This window comes from Sinocyclocheilus grahami, unplaced genomic scaffold (assembly GCF_001515645.1).
Source record: "Sinocyclocheilus grahami isolate Dianchi unplaced genomic scaffold, SAMN03320097.WGS_v1.1 scaffold396.1, whole genome shotgun sequence".
Taxonomy (NCBI): domain Eukaryota; kingdom Metazoa; phylum Chordata; class Actinopteri; order Cypriniformes; family Cyprinidae; genus Sinocyclocheilus; species Sinocyclocheilus grahami.
In genome coordinates, this window is record NW_015505575.1 from 507,748 (window position 1) to 530,855 (window position 23,108).

General features: G+C 41.6%; 1 protein-coding gene across 2 annotated transcripts in view; it reads left to right on the forward strand.

Moving 5' to 3' along the window:
• Positions 1-542: 542 nt before the first annotated feature.
• kif5aa (kinesin family member 5A, a) overlaps positions 543-23,108 on the forward strand; it is a 50,036-nt gene continuing 27,470 nt past the window's right edge. Inside the window, exons 1-16 of one of the 2 annotated variants that reach the window (XM_016231613.1) lie at positions 543-913; positions 1,760-1,847; positions 1,981-2,054; positions 3,247-3,351; positions 3,466-3,514; positions 3,602-3,657; positions 3,755-3,842; positions 4,874-4,998; positions 6,000-6,104; positions 6,185-6,333; positions 8,578-8,756; positions 13,274-13,488; positions 13,639-13,707; positions 14,921-15,127; positions 15,221-15,367; positions 16,799-16,987. In XM_016231613.1, the coding sequence (XP_016087099.1) occupies positions 785-913; positions 1,760-1,847; positions 1,981-2,054; positions 3,247-3,351; positions 3,466-3,514; positions 3,602-3,657; positions 3,755-3,842; positions 4,874-4,998; positions 6,000-6,104; positions 6,185-6,333; positions 8,578-8,756; positions 13,274-13,488; positions 13,639-13,707; positions 14,921-15,127; positions 15,221-15,367; positions 16,799-16,987 (1,974 nt within the window). In that variant the 5' untranslated portion in view covers positions 543-784. The remainder of the gene's footprint in view (positions 914-1,759; positions 1,848-1,980; positions 2,055-3,246; positions 3,352-3,465; positions 3,515-3,601; positions 3,658-3,754; positions 3,843-4,873; positions 4,999-5,999; positions 6,105-6,184; positions 6,334-8,577; positions 8,757-13,273; positions 13,489-13,638; positions 13,708-14,920; positions 15,128-15,220; positions 15,368-16,798; positions 16,988-23,108) is intronic. The other variant, XM_016231614.1, reaches the window with a different exon arrangement.

A 23,108-nucleotide genomic window follows, 5' to 3' on the forward strand; every position in this document is an offset into this window, starting at 1 on the left:
GGCTGGAGCTACAACAATACAATTGTGCATAACACCCATTTAGAATAAAAGTGGCTGTGTTTTTGACAATACATGCATAAGATTTAGTATCAGTACGCTGGAGTCTGTTGTCCTCTGACAAGGGATGCAAAATATGAAGCTAAAAACTATAAAAACATGCTTTGTCCTCCAGAAGCCTCCTTTGGACAGCATTCAAATCTCGAGACAAATTTGTTTTTAAGGATGGTATTTGAGCGATGGAAATTATAAGCGTCTCTAGTTTGGCTGCTTGAGGTATAAATGGAAATCCCTGTCAATCTTGATGTAAATGATCAAATAATCCGTATCCAGAAACCGTCTGTGATTGGTCCATCCTGAGCAGCGCTGAGGAAAGTAACACGCTGCACGTGACAGCGGGTCTACGTTCTTCTTCAGCAGAACAGATTACTTCTAATTAATTATGATTGATTTCTTAATAATAACAGCGAGATGCCTGACGCGAGTGTATTTAAGTGTGAAGAGTGCAGGCAGTGAAGCGCTGATGAGCCTCCAGCAGACACGCCCTGCTGCCCCCCTCCCTCCGCATCCCTCACGACAACAGCCTCAGCCTCAGCATCAGCATCAGCAGCCTCCTCCTCCACAATCACACGAGCAGCTGCCTGCGAAACAACCCAGACACAACCACCGCATCCCAGGACTTCAGCGGCGTTTGAAGCTCAGGCCACTGCGCTAACCTTACCGTCTCGTGTTTCGATATTAACATAGCATTCCGTTTTCATCTAGATTCCCGTTATCGTCTAGCATCATGACGGACGCAGTAGCTGAGTGTAATATTAAAGTGCTCTGCCGCTTTAGGCCTCTCAATCAGGCCGAGATCCTGCGCGGAGACAAATTCCTGCCGACCTTTCAAGGGGACGACACCGTCATCATCGGGGTAATGTTTCAGATATGTGATTATTAAAGCGGATCCCGCAGTTAAAGGCGCAGCTCTAAATGATGGCAGTGCTGCTGAGTGAACGGCTCGTGGCTGGGTCAGCATGACGTCAGCGCATCTAGAGGCTGTAGGCCTCTTCATCCTCTCAGTCTTATTACAGTCATCTTCCTCCTGACTGGCCTTCTTCATATATTCTTCATAGTGAGAGTGTGCATGAATGCAGGGAGTGGCCGATGATGGCTGGCTGTTTTTTTGATTAAGGAAATGTATGGTTAAAGGTGATGCAAGTATGCAGGACGTAATGCTTATCCCTTTCTAAGCATTACGTACCTTATGTCATAAGGGTCAATTTTTTTAAATGCATCATCTGAAAGCTGGTTTGTTAGGATAGGACAATATTTGGCCGAGATACAACTATTTGAAAATCTGGAAGCTGAGGGAGCAAAAAAAATCTAAATATTGAGAAAATCATCTTTAAAGTTGTCCAAATGAAGTTCTTAGCAAAGCATATTACTAATCAAAAATGAAGCTTTGATATATTTACGGTAAGAAATTTAACAACAATGATGGAACAATGATTTTTGGCATAAAAGAAACATTTATAATTTTGACCCATACAATGTATTGTTGGCTATTGCTACAAATATACCTGTGCTGCTTAAGACTGTTATTGTTCTCCAGGGCCACATATTGGATAAAGCTGGAATGACACGGTTTATAGCCCGTCTGTATGTCCCTGTGACGTGATTAGTGGCCTGATCAATACCTGAGTGAGACCAAACAATGACTTTTCTTTTTTCCTCCGTGTCTCCTCTCTTCCTCTGTGTGGGCTTTATGGGTGTGCAGGGAAAACCGTACGTGTTCGACCGCGTGTTTCCCACCAACACCACCCAAGAGCAGGTGTACAACACCTGCGCCAAGCAGATCGTCAAAGGTCAGTGTGCGACGCCCTGCATCTATTTCTGACCATTGATTACGATGTGACTGTCTGTGGGGATAATGTTTAGCAGACGCTCCTCAGAGGAAATCGGTTCTCTGATGTTCAGCTGTGTGTGTGTTTGATGTAGATGTGCTGGGAGGTTACAATGGCACCATCTTCGCTTATGGCCAAACCTCTTCTGGAAAGACCCATACCATGGAGGTACAGTTATATTTTAGATGAGATAATGATTATAATTTTAACACTTTTACATTATTGCACAATTTTGTACCCGTAAATGACTCAGTCAGATGCATCAGCCGACTGATATCATCCATACACAGTGTGCCTGCAACAAAACGAACATCAAATATTATTGGCCAGTTTCCCTGTAAGCACTCACAAAACCAATCACGAGATAATGCATGCTTTATATCGAAATGTAAGAACGATACCTGATAAATTCACAGTAGATTTTTAAGTTCGTTTTAGAATCAAGGCTTTACAGTCATGGTTCACAACTGGTTTCACATCAGGACCCAAATTGTACATCATTTTACCAAGTGGCAACCCTCCACTGTACCACAGTCATCTACCTATAATTAAAAAAGACCTTACTGTCAATGTTGCAGATATTTAGCGTGACACAAATACAGCTTTGCTTTCTAAATACACATTATGGTCAGCACAAACCATGTGTACATTTATTGCAGTGTCTATGTTTCCATCCACTTATTTTTATGTGCATTTTGGAATTTGGCATTAAAAAAAACGCTGGATGGAAATGCCAAGATGCGCATAAAAAACGTATGCGCACAATTGAGTAGGATACACTTTTTAAATGGCCTTTAATGGACAGGACAGTAGAGAACAGACAGGAAAGAATTGGGTGGAGGATTCCTCCTCTGAAAGCAATGACTGCATTTATTGTGTTTCGTCTGCTCGCTCGAGGCACAAGTAATTTATTATATAAGAAAATGATTATATTCAGTGGCTTCTCCTTCTTTTCTTAGTGATATTTAGTGCTAGTTTATCAGAAAGTGACGATTTTGTTCTCTTTGACTCGTTGGATAGAAGTGGTGCTTATTATGCGATATTCCAGTTTTGCGCTCAAGTTAATTTCGCATCTTTGGATGGAAACATAGCTAGTGTCTGCTTCACCTTGTGCAATTTAAGGTTTTCAAGGATGGAACTTGTCTTTCTGTCTAATTTGACTTCTTTCTACCATGTGATAGATACACTGGCAAATACAATTATTTTGCTTCATTTATCTAATAAAAAATACACAATGAAAAACAATAAAAAAAATTCATTTTGTTATCATTTGTTTAGTTAGAAGCACTGCTGCACAGGTCGATTAGACTAAGCTGAATTGTAATAATTGAAGACAGTTTGACTGTGATGGCACTTCCAGGGCAATCTCCACGACACGCAGCAGATGGGCATCATTCCCCGCATCGCAGAGGACATCTTCAACCACATCTTCTCCATGGATGAGAACCTGGAGTTCCACATCAAGGTACACAAAGGGCACAGACGAATGGCATATTATCCATCATCTAGTTATAAACCTGCCCGCACATGCCGCCCGATCTATGGTGCTCTCAAAATAACCAGTGTTTGATTTTCTCAGGTGTCCTACTTTGAGATCTATATGGAGAAAATCCGGGATCTTCTGGATGGTTTGTAGAAAACAGAGAAAGTGCAGCATAACAAATTCACTACAATGGCTGTTATATTATTCCTCATTGTGCTTCTTTCCTCTTCAGTCACGAAGACCAACCTGTCTGTGCATGAGGATAAGAACCGCGTCCCTTACGTGAAGGTGATTTTCCGGACCTCCGGCTGCGTGTTTTGTGAGGATGTGAGTTAATCAGAATGAACCGTAATGAAGCAGCTGTTTTGTGTTTGTGTGGCATCAGGGCTGCACCGAGCGCTTCGTGTCCAGTCCTGAAGAGGTCATGGACGTCATCGACGAGGGAAAGTCCAACCGGCACGTCGCTGTCACCAGTGAGCGCTTTTGTCATTGTTCTCAAATTCAGTTCAACTTCATTCACTCACAGCACTTCAGGTTAAATTTTTCAACATACAGTGTGTGATTACTAGAATTTTATAATCACAATAATGGCACTTTTCCACTGTGTGGTACGACTCGGCTCGGCTCGGTTTGCGTTTCCACTGCAGTTCAGTACCACTTTAGAGTGGGCGGGATTATTCACATGTCGTTATAGTTGCACCGCCGTGACTCCTGAAACACTTTTTCATCCCGCGTTGCCCCATCAAGCTCTCGCTGGATCCGCTCCTCTGCTATCAATGAGAGGAACGTCTGTACTTCCTCAACAGACAACGAAACCACTTTTTGGTTGTTAAAAAAAGTGCGCTCGTTCAAAACAGTTCGATCCTACGCTGGCTGTGCTGATTTAAATCTAGCGGTTCAGTTGTGTCCACTGTTGCCAACTCTCACGAGACAAATAAGCAACCGCAGCTTCAAAAGCAAGCCCAAAACAAGCCCAATATTTTTTGGGTGATTTATTATCATCAATATTATTTATTATCAATTATGTATTACCAATAAATGAGCCTGCAACATATTAAACTGAAATTACTCTTTTATCTGAAAATCAAAAACAGAAGTTATTTTACAAAAATCAGCAAACTGTAAAAGTGAACCGTACCGAACCCGTACCATGCAGTGGAAAAGTGTGTAAATTACAGTCGTGATACCTTCATCTCAATCTGACAGTTCAGTCACATTAAAAAAGTACAGCACAGTGGAGATCTTCTGCTTGAAATGCACACTGTGATTATATACATATACCGTTCAAAAGTTTTTGAGCTTTTTTGTTTAGTGTTTAGAGTATATCATCAAGGCTGCAAGAATACAGTATAAACTGTTTTTATATAAAATAACTGTTTCAAATATATTTTAAAATACAATGTACTTCTGCAATGACAAAGCTGAGTTTTAATGAATTATATTTTAGACTTGTAGGATGCGTATTTGAGAATGAGCTGCAAACGAGACGCTGTTCTGTTGTCAGATATGAATGAGCACAGCTCTCGCAGTCACAGCATCTTCCTGATCAACATCAAGCAGGAGCACGTGGAGACGGAGCAGAAGCTCTGTGGAAAGCTCTACCTGGTGGATCTGGCTGGCAGTGAGAAGGTCTTTTGTCTTTTGTTGTATGAAGCATCGTGTCGTCATGTTTAAAGGCATAGTTCACCCATAATGAAAACACTGTCATTTACTCCCCCTTATGTCGTAGCAAATCTGTATGACTTTCTTCCTTCTAGGGAACACAAAATATATTTTAAGAACATTTGGTTGCATATGACATTAGACTTTCATTGTATGGACAAAAAACACACAAGACATTGAAATTATACATGCAAATAAAAAGAAATAAATCCTCATCTAGACCCAGGGCTCATAGAGCTCATTTGACCAAGGCCTTTATGCAGAAGATGATAGCAACTGCTTAGCGATGAGCTAAAACAAAACAAAACACACTAAAAGCAATGACCTAGAAACTACTGTAATCTGGCATTCCAGTTATAACTGGTTGCATTGTTTAGAGAAATGGAATTGATTTATACTGTAGCTTTATGACATTGAAAACACTTGATTTAGAAGAAACATGGAATGTAAAAAAGCATGATGTTGCTATATATTATAGAGGTATTAATATGAATGTGTGCTTTATAAGTATGCTAGTGATATGCTAAAGCAATAAACCCCAAAAAGCCGTGGTTTACAGTGAATTTATAACAGCTAAGCGGAGTGCCTAAAACCCCCTTAGCTGTTATAAATTCACTGTAAACCACGGCTTCACGGGGCTTATTGCTTTTATAAAACGGTTAATCCATATACGTAGTAAGGTTTCACAAAATAAAACAGAGCAAATAAAATGTAATGATATTAATAAAAACAGTATTCTTCCACCAAACAATGTAGCGCCTCAGAAACAGTTGTGGTTCCAACAAAGTGGTTGCAGAGCAACACACAGAAGTAAACGTGTATGTTTCGAACACAGCTCAACCAATCAGAATCAAGGACCGGAACTATCCATTTTATAAATGCTAATAAAGAATTAGCTAATAGTGAGAAGTGTTCCCTAATCTGAAGTGTAACTGTTAAGCTTGTATATGGTGTATTTTCACACGCAGGTCAGTAAGACCGGTGCGGCTGGAGCCGTCCTGGATGAAGCTAAAAACATCAATAAGTCTCTGTCTTCTCTCGGTAACGTCATCTCTGCTCTCGCTGAAGGAACTGTAAGTGCTCGCAAACGCACAGATCTATGACCGTGCATATTGGTGTTAGCTTACGTAATGTCCCTGGTTTGTGTGAGCAGAAGACTCACGTGCCGTACCGCGACAGTAAGATGACCCGGATCCTGCAGGACTCTCTGGGAGGAAACTGTCGGACCACCATGTTCATCTGCTGCTCTCCCTCGAGCTACAACGATGCTGAGACCAAATCCACCCTCATGTTTGGACAGCGGTACCTCCAGCACACACACACACATGCATTCACATCTGCACAACAGTAGTGCAAAATAGTGGTCGAACGATATGCGTTTTTTGACAGCCGATACCGATGCCGATATCTTGGAAAGCAGGGTGGCCGATGGACAATATAAAGCCGACATAATTGTATTTATTTTAATTCATATTTAAGAAATTTGAAATAATTTGAAAATGGATTAAAAAATAATCGTGTAAAATAAACATACCTATACTCTAGAAGACAAAGTATTTTTCACAAATAAATAAATATTTAATAAAAATATAATTACAAAAGGAAGTTAACACTGTAACCAACAGGGCACTCAGTATTCTGGGAAGTTTGTGTGCATTGGGAATCACATTTTTTTCAAATAAAGCCAAGGTAACACTCATTTTACATACAGCACACAGTGAAAATGACATGAATAGGACAGTGGGCAAATGCATAAAGCGCAGCATAATTTGAAATCAGTCACGAGTTTGTCGATCGCGCGTCTCCAGTGAAGCTGAACTCTCCTCCTGTCCGTATTCAATTCGCACGGACCATAGGACCGACCGTCACAGAACACGCGATCATGCAGGTCACATGCACACTTCACAAGATCTCAACTAGATTCGACTAAGTATGCAAGGTTTGTGAAATTAATTGTTCATTAGTCATTCAAAGATTTGCAGAATGCTGACGGCAAACGAGAAAGTATTATAATGTTTGCCTTTAATAATATTAATGCAATCGTTATAATACTTTTTTGTATACATTTTAATTCCTCTGTTTAACAGTTCTATCTGATTATTAGATAGACTTCTATCCGTATTAGACAGAAATGAATGACAACAGCGAACAAGAGAGAGAATGTGAGCACTGTGTGCTCAGGCGCCGCCGCAGCCGTTCTCGGCACCATCAAAATAAAAGTTCCGCCTCGAACACATCGGCCAAACAGAAAAACGTATCGGCCAATGCCGATGTTTGAAAAATGGCAGATATGGGACGATATATCGGTCGACCACTAGTGCAAAAACATCACAGCTAGATCAAACAGAAATCTTCATCGTGTTTCTTCGTGAGTTCAGTTATCATCTCAATTATCATTATCATGTTTCTGACAGCTTTACTGCTAATGAAACAGCAACATTCAAATACAATTATAAACCTAAACTTCAGAACAAAGTAAAGTCAGAGCGATTTTCAATACTGGTCCTTGCCCTTGTGAAAAAGAAGTACACTGTTAAAAGAGTATTTACAACATAAAAAATTAAGTGATATCTGAATGCAATGTTGCATGTTAATTGCAATTAAATAAAAATGAATTATAGTTCCTGAATTACAGGTATATAATAAATGGAGTTCAGGTATATAATAAATATTTCAAAAGACTCTTCTTAAATGTGTGTTAAGATATGTAATCTCTGTATGTTCACTTAAGTGGCCTTTTATTACATTAATTTTATATTACGTATATTACATTACAATTACACTAGTGGACTTACAATTAATGCAATAAAGCACTTTTTCACAAGGTTGAAAGGGATACTGAACCACTTTTGAACAGAATCAACAGAATCTCTGCTCTGCCTAGTGTTAAATAAAGAGCAGTTGCTACTGAATGTGAATCTGACTGCTTCTTAAAGGGATCGTTCACCAAAAAATTATTTTCTGTTTTATCATGCCCCTTAGTATTTTTTCTTGTTTTCTTGTATAAATATCAAAAAATTCTTGAATCAATATGCATATACTTGACAAGTTAAATGACTTATATGACTTTGTCAAGTAAATGCATCTTGATTCAAGAATGTTTTGGTATTTTTACTAGAAAACAAGACAAAAATACTAAGAAAATCATTTTTTGCAGTGTGTACTCGCCCTTGTTCCAAACCTGTATTCATTTCTTGAACACAAAAGATAACATTTTGAATAATGTTGATAACCAAATAGTTGACATAGCCATTGACTTCCATAATATAGAAGACAATACTATGTTAGTCAATGACTACCATCAACTGAACATTATCAAGATGACATGAGGGTGAGTAAATGATGACAGAATTTTCATTTTTGGGTGAACTATCCCTTTAACAAGCTAATTGTTGTTGGTTAAATTTTGAGTGTTGAACGTTCTATCAGTATAAACCACTGGCAGATTTAAAGCTTTATAATTAATTGCACTGAATTAATAGAATTAGCAGACTGAGACCTGTGTGTGTGTGTGTGTGTGTGTGTGTGTGTGTGTGTGTGTGTTAGTGCTAAGACCATCAAGAACACGGCCTCCATTAACCTGGAGCTGACAGCTGAGCAGTGGAAGAGGAAGTACGAGAAAGAGAAGGAGAAGAACAAGAGCTTGAAAGACACCATCCAGAGGCTGGAGCTGGAGCTGCGGCGCTGGCGCAGTGGTGAGCCTGTGCACTGCTCTGACGAGTCAAGTCAGTTTTATTTATATAGTGCTTTATACAATACAAATTTTACAAGACGTGCACAATGTAATAGTTGATTCCAAGCTACAGCAGAAGTCATTATATTGAAATTGATGGTGTTCATTGTAGATTTAAACTGACAGATAGTTTCTGATCTCTGAAAAATACTTTTATAATGTAGGATCTAAATGTCAAAAGGATCGATGACATATACAGATGATATTGATATTCTTGGTATTAGCAATTTGACAGAGTTGTAAAATCTCTAGTTGCTGCATTTTGTACCACCTGGAGTTTTTTTTATAAACCTGTTTTATTAAACCATTACAATAATCTAGCCCTGAGGTCATTAACATGTGAATGAGCTTTTAGACAGTTTTCCTATTTGAAGGTTTTTGTTTCAATAATGAAGACCTTACTAGTTGTCCTATGCAGTCCATTAAGTTAGTAAATTGGTTTCATGGGGCCTTGAGAAAATATGAATTTGAGTATCGGAATATAAATTAGCAATGAAATAAAGCAATGAAAGATTGGTCCATGTTTCCTGATCATGTCTTCTAAGAAAAGCATATGAAACGTGAAAAGAAAAGGACCTAGTACTGAGCCTTGTGGCACTCCATAACTAACTTGTATTTGATATACCATTTCTTCAAGATACATAAGATTTAAACCACACTATCAGTCCACTGATACCAATGTAATTTTCAAGCTCATGCAAGGGAATCATGGTGAATAGTGTCAAGCAGAACTAAGGTCCAGTAATGCGTGAGATGCAGCCATGATAGGATGATCTGCAGAAAATAACATAGTTGAGAGAATACAACTTTGTCTAGCATTTTCAGGGCTCACAAAATTTCAAAATCCCTGGTAGCCCTTCGGTCAGTTACTCTTCAGATTCCGAAAATGAATTTAACTAGCCCAAATAAAAAAAGGCCTTTTTTTTAAATATAGAAAATCGGATAGGAGTTTAAATGTCAATCAAAAATATTTTCGATACACAAATATCAACACATATCATACAATTTTATTTCACTATTTACAGGGTATCTGCAGAATTTTTACAAATAAATTTAAGGCAATTTATGACCCATTTTAAGAGCTACACAAGTAAAATAAACACAGTATGAGTGGGGTTGGACAATGTCTGTGGTAACATACAGTATTGAGTCATAAAATTACATGATTTACAGTTCAGATACAGGTTTTCACAAAAACAAAAATCTTATACAACAGCATTTCAGCCTTTAGACCATTTTTATGAAAAGGGCTAAATCAAGCATGTAAATTATTATATTATATATATATGTCTTAATTGTTTACATTTTTAGAAGGCACATTAACTTTTTTCTCATTTACAACTCTATGTGTTTGCTGCGTAAAAACATGAGTTGATAATTGCATTGATCTGACTGTAAACAGCAAGAAAGGCTTATTGGAAATGCTAATTCATTCTCTGCCACGAGGTGGCGCTTTAGGAACGCTGAAATATTGCGGTTTCCTCTGTAACGGCTGTACACAAAGCAGCTGTGCGCTCATAAAATTAAAATGCCAAAGACATGTTTCTGAGGACAGTGACTATAGAATACCCTTAAAGGGATATTTATGACAGTCTGTTCCCTTCAGATACATTCAAATAAAAACATCCGCGCCGCATTTTGACTTGAACGTGCAGCGCTCATATTTATCCAATTACATCATTGCCTTTTGAAGTTTAATCCAGCCTATCGCGACTCTTGTCTTTCCGTCCCCAAATGTAAAACCTCTTGAAATTATAATTAAGACATTTCTTATGCCATTTAACGTATTTAAAACTTTTTATGACCTTAAGTTTGATACAACTCACTTTATGAGTTTTTAAGGACCAGCGGGAGATCTGCATTTAAGGTGGTGATACATTTTGGTAGCCCGACTGGAAAACAGCGATTTTGCGAGCTCTGATTTTTGATATGAAAGTTAGAGATAGAGATTCTGCAGTTAAGGTCTATAATTGACTAATCCTTTTGGGTCAAGTTGTGTTTTTAATAGCTGCTAACTTCAAAGATTTTGGAGAATATCCTAATGATAAATAGACAAATAACACGACACAGTTTCGTAAGTCCACAGCCGTAAGTAGGGATGGGTACCGAAACTCTGTATTTAATCGGTCTCGGGGCTAAATTATGAAAGACCGGAGTATCAATAAGCTCTGACATTAACGGTTCGCATTTTGACTTGAACGTGCAGCGCTCATATTTATCCAATTACATCATTGCCTTTTGAAGTTTAATCCAGCCTATCGCGACTCTTGTCTTTCCGTCCCCAAATGTAAAACCTCTTGAAATTATAATTAAGACATTTCTTATGCCATTTAACGTATTTAAAACTTTTTATGACCTTAAGTTTGATACAACTCACTTTAGGAGTTTTTAAGGACCCGCGGGAGATCTGCATTTAAGATTGCCTGTCGGGCAGAGTGGTGATACATTTTGGTAGCCTGACAGGAAAACACATTAGCCCCGGGACTTTGGGCTAGCGATTTTGCGAGCCCTGCTAATGCTGTTTCTCCTATACGGGGGATCAGACCCCTGGGTGCCAATTTTGTGCTAATGGCAACTATTTGAAGAGTAGAAGAGGAATGAGTGTGTTCGGATTTCCTGAGAGAGAGACTCTGGCAGAATATTGCATTGATCTGACTGTAAACAGCAAGAAAGGCTTATTGGAAATGCTAATTCATTCTCTGCCACGAGGTGGCGCTTTAGGAACGCTGAAATATTGCGGTTTCCTCTGTAACGGCTGTACACAAAGCAGCTCTGCGCTCATAAAATTAAAATGCCAAAGACATGTTTCTGAGGACAGTGACTATAGAATACCCTTAAAGGGAATTTGGGACAGTCTGTTCCCTTCAGATACATTCAAATAAAAACATCCGCGCCGCATTTTGACTTGAAACGTGCAGCGCTCATATTTATTCAATGACATCATTGCCTTTTGAAGTTGAATCCAGCCGTATCACGACTCTTGTCTTTCCTTCCCCAACTGTAAGACCTCTTGAAACTATAAAAGACATTTCTTATTCTATTTAACGTAACCAGAGTCGCCAGCTGTTTTTCAAATATTTGTCTATGATGCATTTTTGCTATTTGCAAATTCAGAAGCGAGATCGTGCCCACGCAGAGGAGCTTCAGCACGCGCAACAAGAAAGCCCTGTTTAATTATGATAGAAGAGAGAACTAAACATTCAAACATCTGCTTACACTTTAGGCCTGTAGCGGTTTTATTAAGCTAATTAAATTTTTTTATTTCGATTTTGGCTTCTAAGGATTATACAAAAGAAGACATGAGGTAAAGTTACAGTATTAAAAACTAGCTGCGTTTCGTATTGCGCAACTTCTTTCCCTTCCCTTCCCTTCCCTTCTTGCGCATTCGTTCCTCCCTAAAACCCGAACTTAATGTCAGAATCAGCTCAGTCGTGATTGTTGTAAGATGCCGTCTTTACCGTTGCTAAATTGCGGCACATGTTTGATAATAAAATGTTGAAAGCACAATCCACACAAGAGACGCTGTTCCTCAGGCTGAAATGTGTGCCGCGACACGCTCCAAAACGGACAAACAAATTACACTTTGAGCTTCGGGTGCATGTCCAAACGATCAAATACACACAAAATATGTCCAAATGGCCGGTTTGGAGAGTATTTACTTAAACACAGTTTATGTCTTAAGTGGAGGAGAACAGTTGGGAGAAAATCCGATGTGTGTCAATATATTGTCTTAAAGTGACAGACTGGCGCTTGGGCCATCAAAATGCAAATCTGCTCTTAATCTGAATAACATTATAGCTTTAATAAGCATTAATCTATCAATACATACACTGAAAACTATGCAGTGCTCATTTACATTTGATTACTTTTAGATTTCTTTTGTAGGCTAATACTTACCTGAACTTCATGGAAAAATGACAGCACTGTTTATTTAATTTCATTTGTATATTTGTTTTATTGTATCTGTCAGTTTGTTTTACTTTGTTTCTTTGTTCATGTTCTTACTGTATCTTATGTATAAAACACTAAAAATGCCTGCACACTGGTGCATTTACAAATTGATGTTTTATATTAATTTCATTAAATATTTATTTTACATTTCAGTATATAAAGAAATGTTAAATCAGCTCTTAATTTGTCATATATATAAAACAAAAAGTACCGATAAGAATACCGTTAAAGTACTGAATCGATAAGCAGTATCAGCAACAGTAGTAATACCATTAAAACCTTAACGATACCCATCCCTAGCCGTAAGTTGTAAGCCATTTGGGACTTCAATAAAAATCGTCTGTGAAGTTTGTAAGTTTTGAGCTGATACTTTAATGACATACTAATGACATACCATCCCATCCTGATATACTAACTAAAATATCAATTGAAAATCCCTGCTAAAAATAACTTAAACCAGCTTAAGCTTGTTTGCTGGTGTTATCCGCTTTAAGCTGACGAATTTGTTGAGGATTCACTGACAAGTAACTGATGCAACTGTGATGTTTTTTTCTCTAGGAGAGAATGTTCCAGAGACGGAGCAGGCAGATGCTGATGTGGTGAAGCTCGATGGCAGTGATGAGACGTCTCTGGATAATGAGAGACCATCCGAGCGCCAGCGGGAGCGAGAGAGGGACTCTGACTCCTCCTCTATTGTGGTGCGGATCTCAGAGGAAGAGCGGCAGAAATATGAGGAAGAGATCCGCAAACTCTACCGACAGCTGGACGATAAGGTGACCTTGCACTCGTGACACATTCAGAGTAAATCAGCAAATGAACTCTCACTGTGCATAATGTGTCATCCATCAGATCATGGATTACTGTATTTATAGCTAAACAAGATACAAATGATTTATTGCTCTCACTGTGTGTGTGTTTTGTAGGATGATGAAATCAATCTTCAGTGTCAGCTGGCGGAGAAGCTGAAGGAGCAGATACTGGATCAGGATGAGGTCAGAGGTCACATTCAGATTATCCTGTAGTGGCTGTTAATATGCTAATTGTTTGTATGTGATTTACTCAAAAATAGCGCATGCACATCCCAAAAACAAATAAATGCAGTTGCTCAAACTACAAAACATAGAAGATAAGTCAACACTGTTGTAAGGCTCCCAAATCATTTAATTTGAGCTGCATGCTGTTCATCAAACAGAAAATAAAGAGTACATGTAGACAAGAGGGCTTAAAAATATTGAAATTAAAATATTTACAAAATTCTAATTAATATCAAATTATGTTAGTTAGAGAGAAATGCTAATCTACACCAGATTTTTAAATCAACAGTTCACGAGAGGGCACAACGAATAAAAGCAAACTAAACAGCACTGTATTGTAGGAATATGGATGTTTTTTTTGCCCCAATCTGAGTTGTTTAATATTGCTAACTTCTATTGTTCTAATGGTAAGTGGACACTTCAAGTACCTTAAATCATTGAAATTAAATCCAGTGTATATACTTGATTGACAATTGAACTGCTCCGAAATGTATTAAGAATAAAATGGCCTTACTGTTCATTCACTGCTCACAGTGGGTCAATCTCAGGCACACATGACTATGATTGGATTATTTGAAACACTACATCTGTCCTTTCTAGATGTCTCTTTTTCAAACCTTAATAAATAAATGAATAAACTTGACCGTCATTCAAGTATGTTGTTATTAACATTGGTGCTCATCTTACTATCAAATGCACAGTTTTTATATTTAAAAGCCCATTTCTATCTGAAATTCAATGAATTTTCAAAGTTCAAAATGTAATTTGACAGCCCCACTGCAAATATCCAAACTTAGAAGCTTTTTAATATCAGTTGAAGTTACTGATAATTCATCTGAGTTTGCAGTTACTTAAAACAACAACAAAGCACACCATATAGTAAATAAGAAAGAAAAGTAATAGCAATATTTTAATAATAAATATTGTATTTTTTGGCTTAAGCAGCTCACCCTTTCACAGCAGATTTGATTCACAAATAACTGACAGTCTGAATATGAGTTGAGGAGACTCGCTCTGTGGTGCGTTTTCTAAACGCTTCGTTAGCTAACTATGGTCGCTAGATCCCAAAACCTGGCTCATCTAGTCCCATTTTAGAGGCTGAACTATCTGTATTTAAAGTGGATATTGGAGCTTTTGCCAGTTCACATTAATGAGCGTCATCTCGTTGCAGTTGCTGGCATCCACGCGTGGAGACAGTGATAAGGTGCAGACGGAGCTGGGCCGCCTGCAGACGGAGAGCGAGAGCGCCAAAGCTGAAGTGCGGGAGGTCCTGCAGGCGCTGGAGGAGCTGGCGGTCAACTACGACCAGAAGAGTCAGGAGGTGGAGGAGAAGAACCTGCACAACAAACAGCTGGCCGAGCAGCTCAGCCTCAAGATGGTGACGTCCGCTGTCCTATTCTCGCGTTATACAGTGTCCTCGATGGCAGTGAACGACTGACGTGAGTGTTTCACTGCTTCTGTTGCTTTCTAGGCCAATCTGATGGAGCTGGAGGCGGAGCTTGCTCAAATGCAGGAAGTGAGCTCGCACCAGAGGAAGCGCATCGCTGACGTGTTAAACGGGCTGATGAAGGACCTCAGCGAGTTCAGTAGCATCGTCGGCAATGGAGAAATCAAGCTCGTAAGCCTCTGAGATCTTTTGAGAGATTATAAAAGGTTGTGCCATAAATGTAGTCACAACAGCTTGACACATAGAAAAGGGGCTGTATTAGGGCTCTATGAAATCGGTTTTATAGTTTCCAAAATTCTTTTTTTTTTCATTTTTCTTGCTGGTCTTAAAGGGGTCCTATTATGCTCTTTTCCAAAGTCTTGATTTTGTTTTGGGGGTGTACTAGAACAGGCTCTCATACTAGGTTGTTCGAAAAACACATTATTTGTCACATATTTTACATTATTACAACACCTCTCTCCCCAGTCTGGCATGAACGGCTCGAATAGTTCCTCTATCAAATGAAGGCCCACCTTCTGAAATACGAATTGGTCAGCTGGGCCAGTGTGTGCTGTGATTGGTTAGCTGGGCCAGTGTGTGCTGTGATTGGTTAGCCGGGCTGGTGTGTGCTGTGATTAGCAGCACTCGGCGCCAGGTCGGGAAATGTCATGACCCTTACCATAGCCGCCTGTGAGCTTCAGTGTAAATATTGCGTCAATATCAAATCAATTTGAGCGTGATTTAAACCCGGAAATTTTTCTCAATTCTGTAATGGTTAGGGATGTAAAGGTTGAAAATCAATTTAAATATGTGACGATTCAAATCGGTTGTGATGCTAAACAAATCGCGATACAATTGGAGTAGGAGTTTATATGAATGCATCTCTGAGGGGAACTGACTGTCTTTAGAAAAGATTACCTGGTATTTTTTGTTCATCTTGCCTCTGAACGATGCATATTAAAGTAGTGTTCATAAGCGCAGCTCTGCTACATCATTGCTGTTCATACGCACCACCTGCTGGCAGTGAATCAATTTAGATTTGTTATATTTCAATTTCACAAAGAAACGTGCAGCAATAGCCTAATAAAAGGACACCTTTTCATCTACTGTATAATTTGTCTCAGTAATAATCTAATTTTATAAAAAAAAAAAAATCGTGAGAGAATCAAATCGTGAGTTGAGTGAATCGTTACATCCCTAGTAATGGTTATATTAAATTTGAGCACAAAGCATTTCTAATTAATTTAAATCATAAAAAACGAAAAAAATTAACAAAAAACAATTAGGGCTCTATAAAATCAGATTTGCTTTTCGCCAAATTCCGTATTTTACAATTAAATTTTTCGAGATTCCATTTTAATTTTGTAATGATTTTTAATAATAAAAAATGTCTAATCAATGCAATTCATACGTTTATTAAAAATTTTACCCTGTGAATTTTTTTTATTTTTATTTATTTAGGAAATTCTGTGTTGTTTGTTTTAATTTTTTAATTTATGTTTTATTGCAAATTTATTCTCAAAAAGAATTGAGAATCACATGAAGTCATGAAGGATTATATTAAATGCAGTTTCCTGTAGTTGTGTGTGTTTACAGTCACTGCAGTAATCTGTGTGTGTGTAGCCGGTGGAGATCAGCGGTGCGATCGAGGAGGAGTTCACTGTGGCGCGGCTGTACATCAGTAAGATCAAGTCGGAGGTGAAGTCGATGGTGAAGCGCTGCAGACAGCTGGAGAACTTGCAGCTGGAGTGCCATCGCAAGATGGAGGAAACCAGCCGAGAGCTGTCCTCCTGCCAGCTGCTCGTCTCTCAGGTGTGTGCGCGTGTGTGTGTATGTGTGTGTGTAAGCGAGTGAGCGTGTGTGTGTGAGTGAATGTGAGTGTGTGTGTGAGTGTGTGTGCGCGTGTGTGTGAGTGAATGTGAGTGTGTGTGTGTATGTGTGCACGTGTGTGAGTGTGTGTGCGCGCATTAGTGATGGGAAGTTCGGATCATTTTACCGACTCGGACCATTGAGTCTAGTTCAGCAAAATAAACAAATCTTTTTTTGAGTCATTTCATTCATTTTAGCAAAATATAATTAAAATGTTACGTGTTACTACCCTAATACATCTACTACTTATGCAAACGTTGATCACACTATAAACAATACAAAATTGCTATAAGAAACAGAAAAGATTAATTCATTGTTTACCTGCGTCTTCAGTCTATGGTTAGCTCACCTCACCTCTTATCTGACAAGTCTTCGGGTTTGGGCTTATGGGGCTGTCACGTGATGAATGAAACGACTCAAACCTGAAGACTCGAGAGATGAACTAATCAATTCTCTTTCTGGCTCAGACTGCATTGGTTAAAGCCATAGACCAGGGTTCCTCAAATCTTGCCCTGGAGGTCCAATGCGCTGCAGAGTTTAGCTCCAACCCTGATCAAACTCACCTACCTGTGATTTTCTAATGATCCTGAAGACACTGATTAGCATGCTCAGGTGTGTTTGATTAGGGTTAGAGCCAAACTCAGCAGGAAAGTGGTGGGCCAGATTTGAGGATCCCTGCCATAGACTGTATAAAAACATGGGGCTGTCACGTGATGAACGAACGACTTGGAAAAACCCGAAGACTTGAAACAGGTGAACTACTTGACTAATTCCAGTACAGAACCTGCGCATGTGCAACTGAACGAATCACTCCCCGAGACGACTCGTTCTTGCCGAGTCACATTAAAGATTCGTTCAAAATGAACGAATCATTCAAGAACGACCCAACACTAGCGCACATGTGTGCGTGCATGTGTGAGTGTGTGTGCGCATGTGTGAGTGTGTGTGCGCGTGTGTGTGTGTATGTGTGCGTGTGTGTGAGAGAATGTGAGTGTGTGTGTGTGTGTGTGCGCGTGTGTGAGTGCGTGCGTGTGTGTGAGTGAATGTGAGTGTATGTGTGCGCGTGTGTGAGTGTGTGTGTGAGAGAGTGTTGTGCGCGTGTGTGTGTGTGTGTGTGTGTGTGTGTGTGTGTGTGTTATTTGACAAATAATTTTGTATTGTAGTGTCATAGGCATCATCAGAAAATTTGTATGATTTCCACAACAAATGACATTACACACCATCAATTTTTAACCATTAAAACCATTAAAAATGGTTTTCTGTAGTGTGTTTTGGGACATATTCCATTAGGATTTATTGGTTTTAACAAGCCACCAATAGAAGGCAACCAATTACCAGTAGAGACCAACAGGGTCCATTACAATCTATAACAATTTCAACTAAAATGAATGTTTCATCATGTTTCATTTATTTGACAAATAATTTTGTATTGTAGTGTCATAGGCATCATCAGAAAATTTGTATGATTTCCACAACAAATGACATTACACACCATCAATTTTTAACCATTAAAACCATTAAAAATGGTTTTCTGTAGTGTGTTTTGGGACATATTCCATTTGGATTTATAGTTTTTAACAAGCCACCAATAGAAGGCAACCTATTACAGAGACCCACAGGGTCCATTACAGTTTCCAGTAAAACCAAAACAAGTCCCATTATAACCAGTAAAACCATTACAAATTTTCTAATGGTGTCTAATGTTTTATTTAGCAGGGGTTTTATTTTTTTTATATTCCCAAAATATATAATGAAAATCTCGATTCTCAAATATGTGAATCTTTGCACCTTTATAGATTATGTTAGTTCTCTAGTAAAGTAGTTCATGAAATGAACCGCCTTAGAAAAGTGATCCACCACAGTGAGAATCACAGTGTTACCCTTCGATGGGGGAAGCCCAAAGACAAAATCAAGGGCGATGTGTGACCATGGACGGGAAGGGACAGGAAGAGGGTGAAGCAGACCATCGGGAGGGCGATTCACTGGCTTACATTGGGTGCATGTGGGGCAGGCCAACACAAACTGTCTGACATCTGAGGCCAGTGTGGCCCACCAGAAGCGTTGACGGATGACAAACAACGTTTTCAGAATCCCTGGATGGCAGACCAGTCTGGACGCGTGACCCCACTGAAGGACTTCAGGGTGCAGCACAGCCGGCACCGGCAATCTGCCCGCCGGGCACCTCCCTGGCACTTGCACCCCTCGACCGGCCTCCTCTACTCGCCGCTCGATACCCCAAGAAAGAGCCCCGACCACCCCTTCAGGAAGGATGGCGTCGGTCGCAAGCTCCCCCGCCGGAGCCCCGAACAGGCGCGAGAGATCGTCGGGCTTGATGTTCTTGGACCCTGGCCGGTACGAGAGGGTGAAGCTGAATCGGCCAAAGAAAAGCGCCCAGCGGGCCTGACGCGAGCTCAGCCTCTTGGCCGAACGGATATATTCAAGATTCTTGTGATCTGTCCAGACCAAGAAGGGCTGTGCTGACCCCTCCAACCAGTAGTGCCACTCCCCCAAGGCCAATCTCACCGCCAACAGTTCTCTATTGCCAATGTCATAGTTACGTTTTGCAGGGCTGAGACGGCGAGAGAAGAACGCACACGGGTGCACCTTCCCATCGCGGAGGGATGCCTGAGACAGAACTGCGCCAACCCCGACGTCTGATGCGTCAACCTCGACAATGAACTGGGACTCAGGATCTGGAACCAACAGAACAGGTGCAGAGACAAAACGGGACTTTAAAGTGTCAAAGGCTACCTGAGCATCCTGGCTCCACCTGAAGGACACCTTGGTGGAGGTTAATGTCGTGAGCAGAGCAGCGATCTGACCGAAATTCCTAATGTATCGCCGATAGAAGTTGGCAAAACCCAGGAACCGCTGCAGGGCCTTACGGGAGTCGGGAACTGGCCACTTGGCGACAGCCTCTATCTTAGCTGGGTCTGGTTTAATCCCCCTGGTAGAGATGATATGGCCAAGGAACGTAACAGACTCAGCGTGGAATTTGCACTTCTCCGCCTTGACCAACAACTGGTTCTCTAATAGGCGCTGGAGGACCCGTCTAACGTGCTGAGTGTGTAAGTGGAGAGAAGGGGAGAAAATCAGAATATCATCCAAATACACAAAAACGAACTGATTAATCATGTCACCCAGAACGCTATTGACGAGACCCTGGAAAACGGCCGGAGCATTGGTCAGACCAAATGGAAGAACCCGATACTCGTAGTGTCCCGAGGGGGTGTTGAATGCCGTCTTCCACTCATCCCTCTCCCAAATGCGCACCAGATGGTAGGCGTTGCGGAGGTCTAATTTGGTGAAGACCCGAGCTCCCTGCAATAATTCAAAAGCAGAAGACATTAGAGGTAGGGGGTACCTGTTCTTTACGGTAATGTCATTCAAACCTCTGTAATCAATACAAGGGCGTAGGGAGCCGTCTTTCTTCTGAACGAAGAAAAACCCCGCCCCAGAGGGAGAGGAGGAATGACGAATGAGCCCAGCCTGTAGTGACTCACGGATATACCCGTCCATGGCCTCTCTTTCAGGACCGGAAAGGGAATATAAACGACCCTTAGGCGGAGAAGTGCCCAGGAGAAGGTCTATGGCACAGTCGTAGGGGCGATGCGGAGGTGGAGAGGTGGCCCGGGACTTACTGAAAACTGCCCAAAGATCGCAGTACTCCGCCGGGACGCCGGTCAAGTCAGCCGGATCCACCTGCGGAACACAAGACACAGAGACAGCAGGAAAAGCAGCACCTTAGGCGGAGAAGTGCCCAGGAGAAGGTCTATGGCACAGTCGTAGGGGCGATGCGGAGGTAGAGAGGTGGCCCGGGACTTACTGAAAATCGCCCAAAGATCGCAGTACTCCGCCAGGACGCCGGTCAAGTCAGCGGGATCCACCTGGGAAACACAAGACACAGAGACAGCAGGAAAAGCAGCACCTAAACATGACACATGACAAGACTGACTCCAGGTTAAAATAGAATTATTGACCCAATCAATCTGTGGGTTGTGTTTCAGCAACCAAGGATGTCCTAAAATTAACGGAGCCTTAGGGGAGTCAATAATTAACAGTTCGATCTGTTCACAGTGGTTACCAGAGAGGGAAAGGCTTACACCAGGGGTGACGTGCATGATGGTAGTGAGGGGATTGCCTGATAATGACCACGCCATAATGGGCTTGACCAGGGGAATGGTCAGAATGTTCCACTTCTGAGCAGAGGTGGAATCTAGGAAATTCCCTTCAGCCCCCGAATCCAGAAGGGCGTGGCCAGTTTGCGAACCTCCCTGGAAAGAGAGTCGAAAAGGCAGCTGAGTGCGCGTTGCTGGAGAGCTTGAAAAGGGAAAGGCACCCACCAGGACTCTCCTCTTCACTGGTGAGCCCTGACTTTTAACGGGCACTGAAGGACAAAATGGCCAGCCTTGCCACAGTACAGGCACAATCCCTGAGCTAAACGCTCCTGTTTCTGCTGCGGCGTAAGCCGGAGACGGCCCAGTTGCATGGGCTCAACATCAGCTGACAGTGGACTCGCCGCATCAAATGACGCGGACTCCAGGTGGCGCCACGGAGTAGTGGATTGACGGCATTGCCGGCGGCGGTTGAGACGGCCCTCCACACGGAGCACGAGATTAATCAAATTGTCCAGCTCACGAGGAAGATCCACAGTCGCTAATTCGTCAGCGATGCCATCATCCAGTCCCTCGAGAAATCGTGCGTGCAGTGCGCCCTCATTCCAGCCGCAAGCCGCCGCTAGAGTCTGAAACTGTATGGCATAGTCGGTGACTGAGCATCTCCCCTGAGACAACCGGGACAGCTGAGCCGCCGCCTCATCTCCCTGGGCTGACCGGTTGAACAGCTTCGCCATCTCCTGGCGAAAATCCGCAAAAGTAGCACAGCAGGTAGCCCGCGATCTCCATATGGCAATTCCCCATTCGTGGGCACGACCCGAGAGGAGAGTGAGAACGTATGCCACCTTAGCCTCCTCTGTGGCATAACGTCGGGGCTGCAGTGAAAACACCAGCGAACAGTGGGAGAGAAAGGCTAGACTGGTGGATTGTTGGCATGAGGTTCGGGATCCCCGGTTAGCCGCCTCCCACTGAAGATCATCGACACGCATGAGGAGCTCAGCGACTCGGGCATTTAGCGCGCCCACCTCTTGCGCTCGGGATCCCCGGTTAGCCGCCTCCCACTGAAGATCATCGACACGCGTGAGGAGCTCAGCGACTCGGGCATTTAGCGCGCCCACCTCTTGCGTGGGGGTGTTGAGCTGGGTGGCGTGTTGCCCCAGTAAAACTCCCTGTTGCACGAGAGCAGAATGAAGCGGATCCGATCCCGCTGAATCCATTGTGGTCAGATCGTTCTGTCAGGGAATAGGCTGGATTCAGGTGCGGGTTCAACAGAGGCTTTATTTTACAGAGATATATCACCACGGGCAATGAGCGCCTCTGCGGACAGTTCGTGAGAGCGTGGAATCTCCCACCACACAGATGGGTGGATAGCGGTGACTGGAACCAGCCGCAACTGCGGCAGTGGAGACGAAGCCGGCGGGGCAGCTCGCTAATCCGAGCGAGAGGCTGAGCAGCCCAACAACGAGGCCGCAGAGTCCCAGGGAAGGCGATGCCGGAGGGAGCCCACGGGTTTCTGAACGCACAGAGACGTGCAGGAAACTAAACTGGAATCTATGAGCACTGGAGCCTGAATGAGACAAGACAGGACTGGTAAGCGATACCAAACATGACAATCAGAACAAGGGAATAACTCTCAACGATCTGACGAAAGACAGAGAAACACGAGAAGCTATAAGGGGAAGCTAATGAGATGATAAGAACCTGGTGTGAAACAAGAGGCGAGCAGAGAAACAAAGGAGGGCGGGGAAACAATCATGCTGACAAATGCGCACGTGGCGAGCTGTCAACCCAAGCCACGCACAACAACACACAACACCCACACGCAGAGACACAGAGACAGCGGTGATCAGACCCGAGACCTGACAGTATTTAATGTGAAGTTAATAAAAACATAGTAAGTTACTAATTAGCTAATTAGCCTTTCATTGTACAAAAAGAGAGCAAAGAAC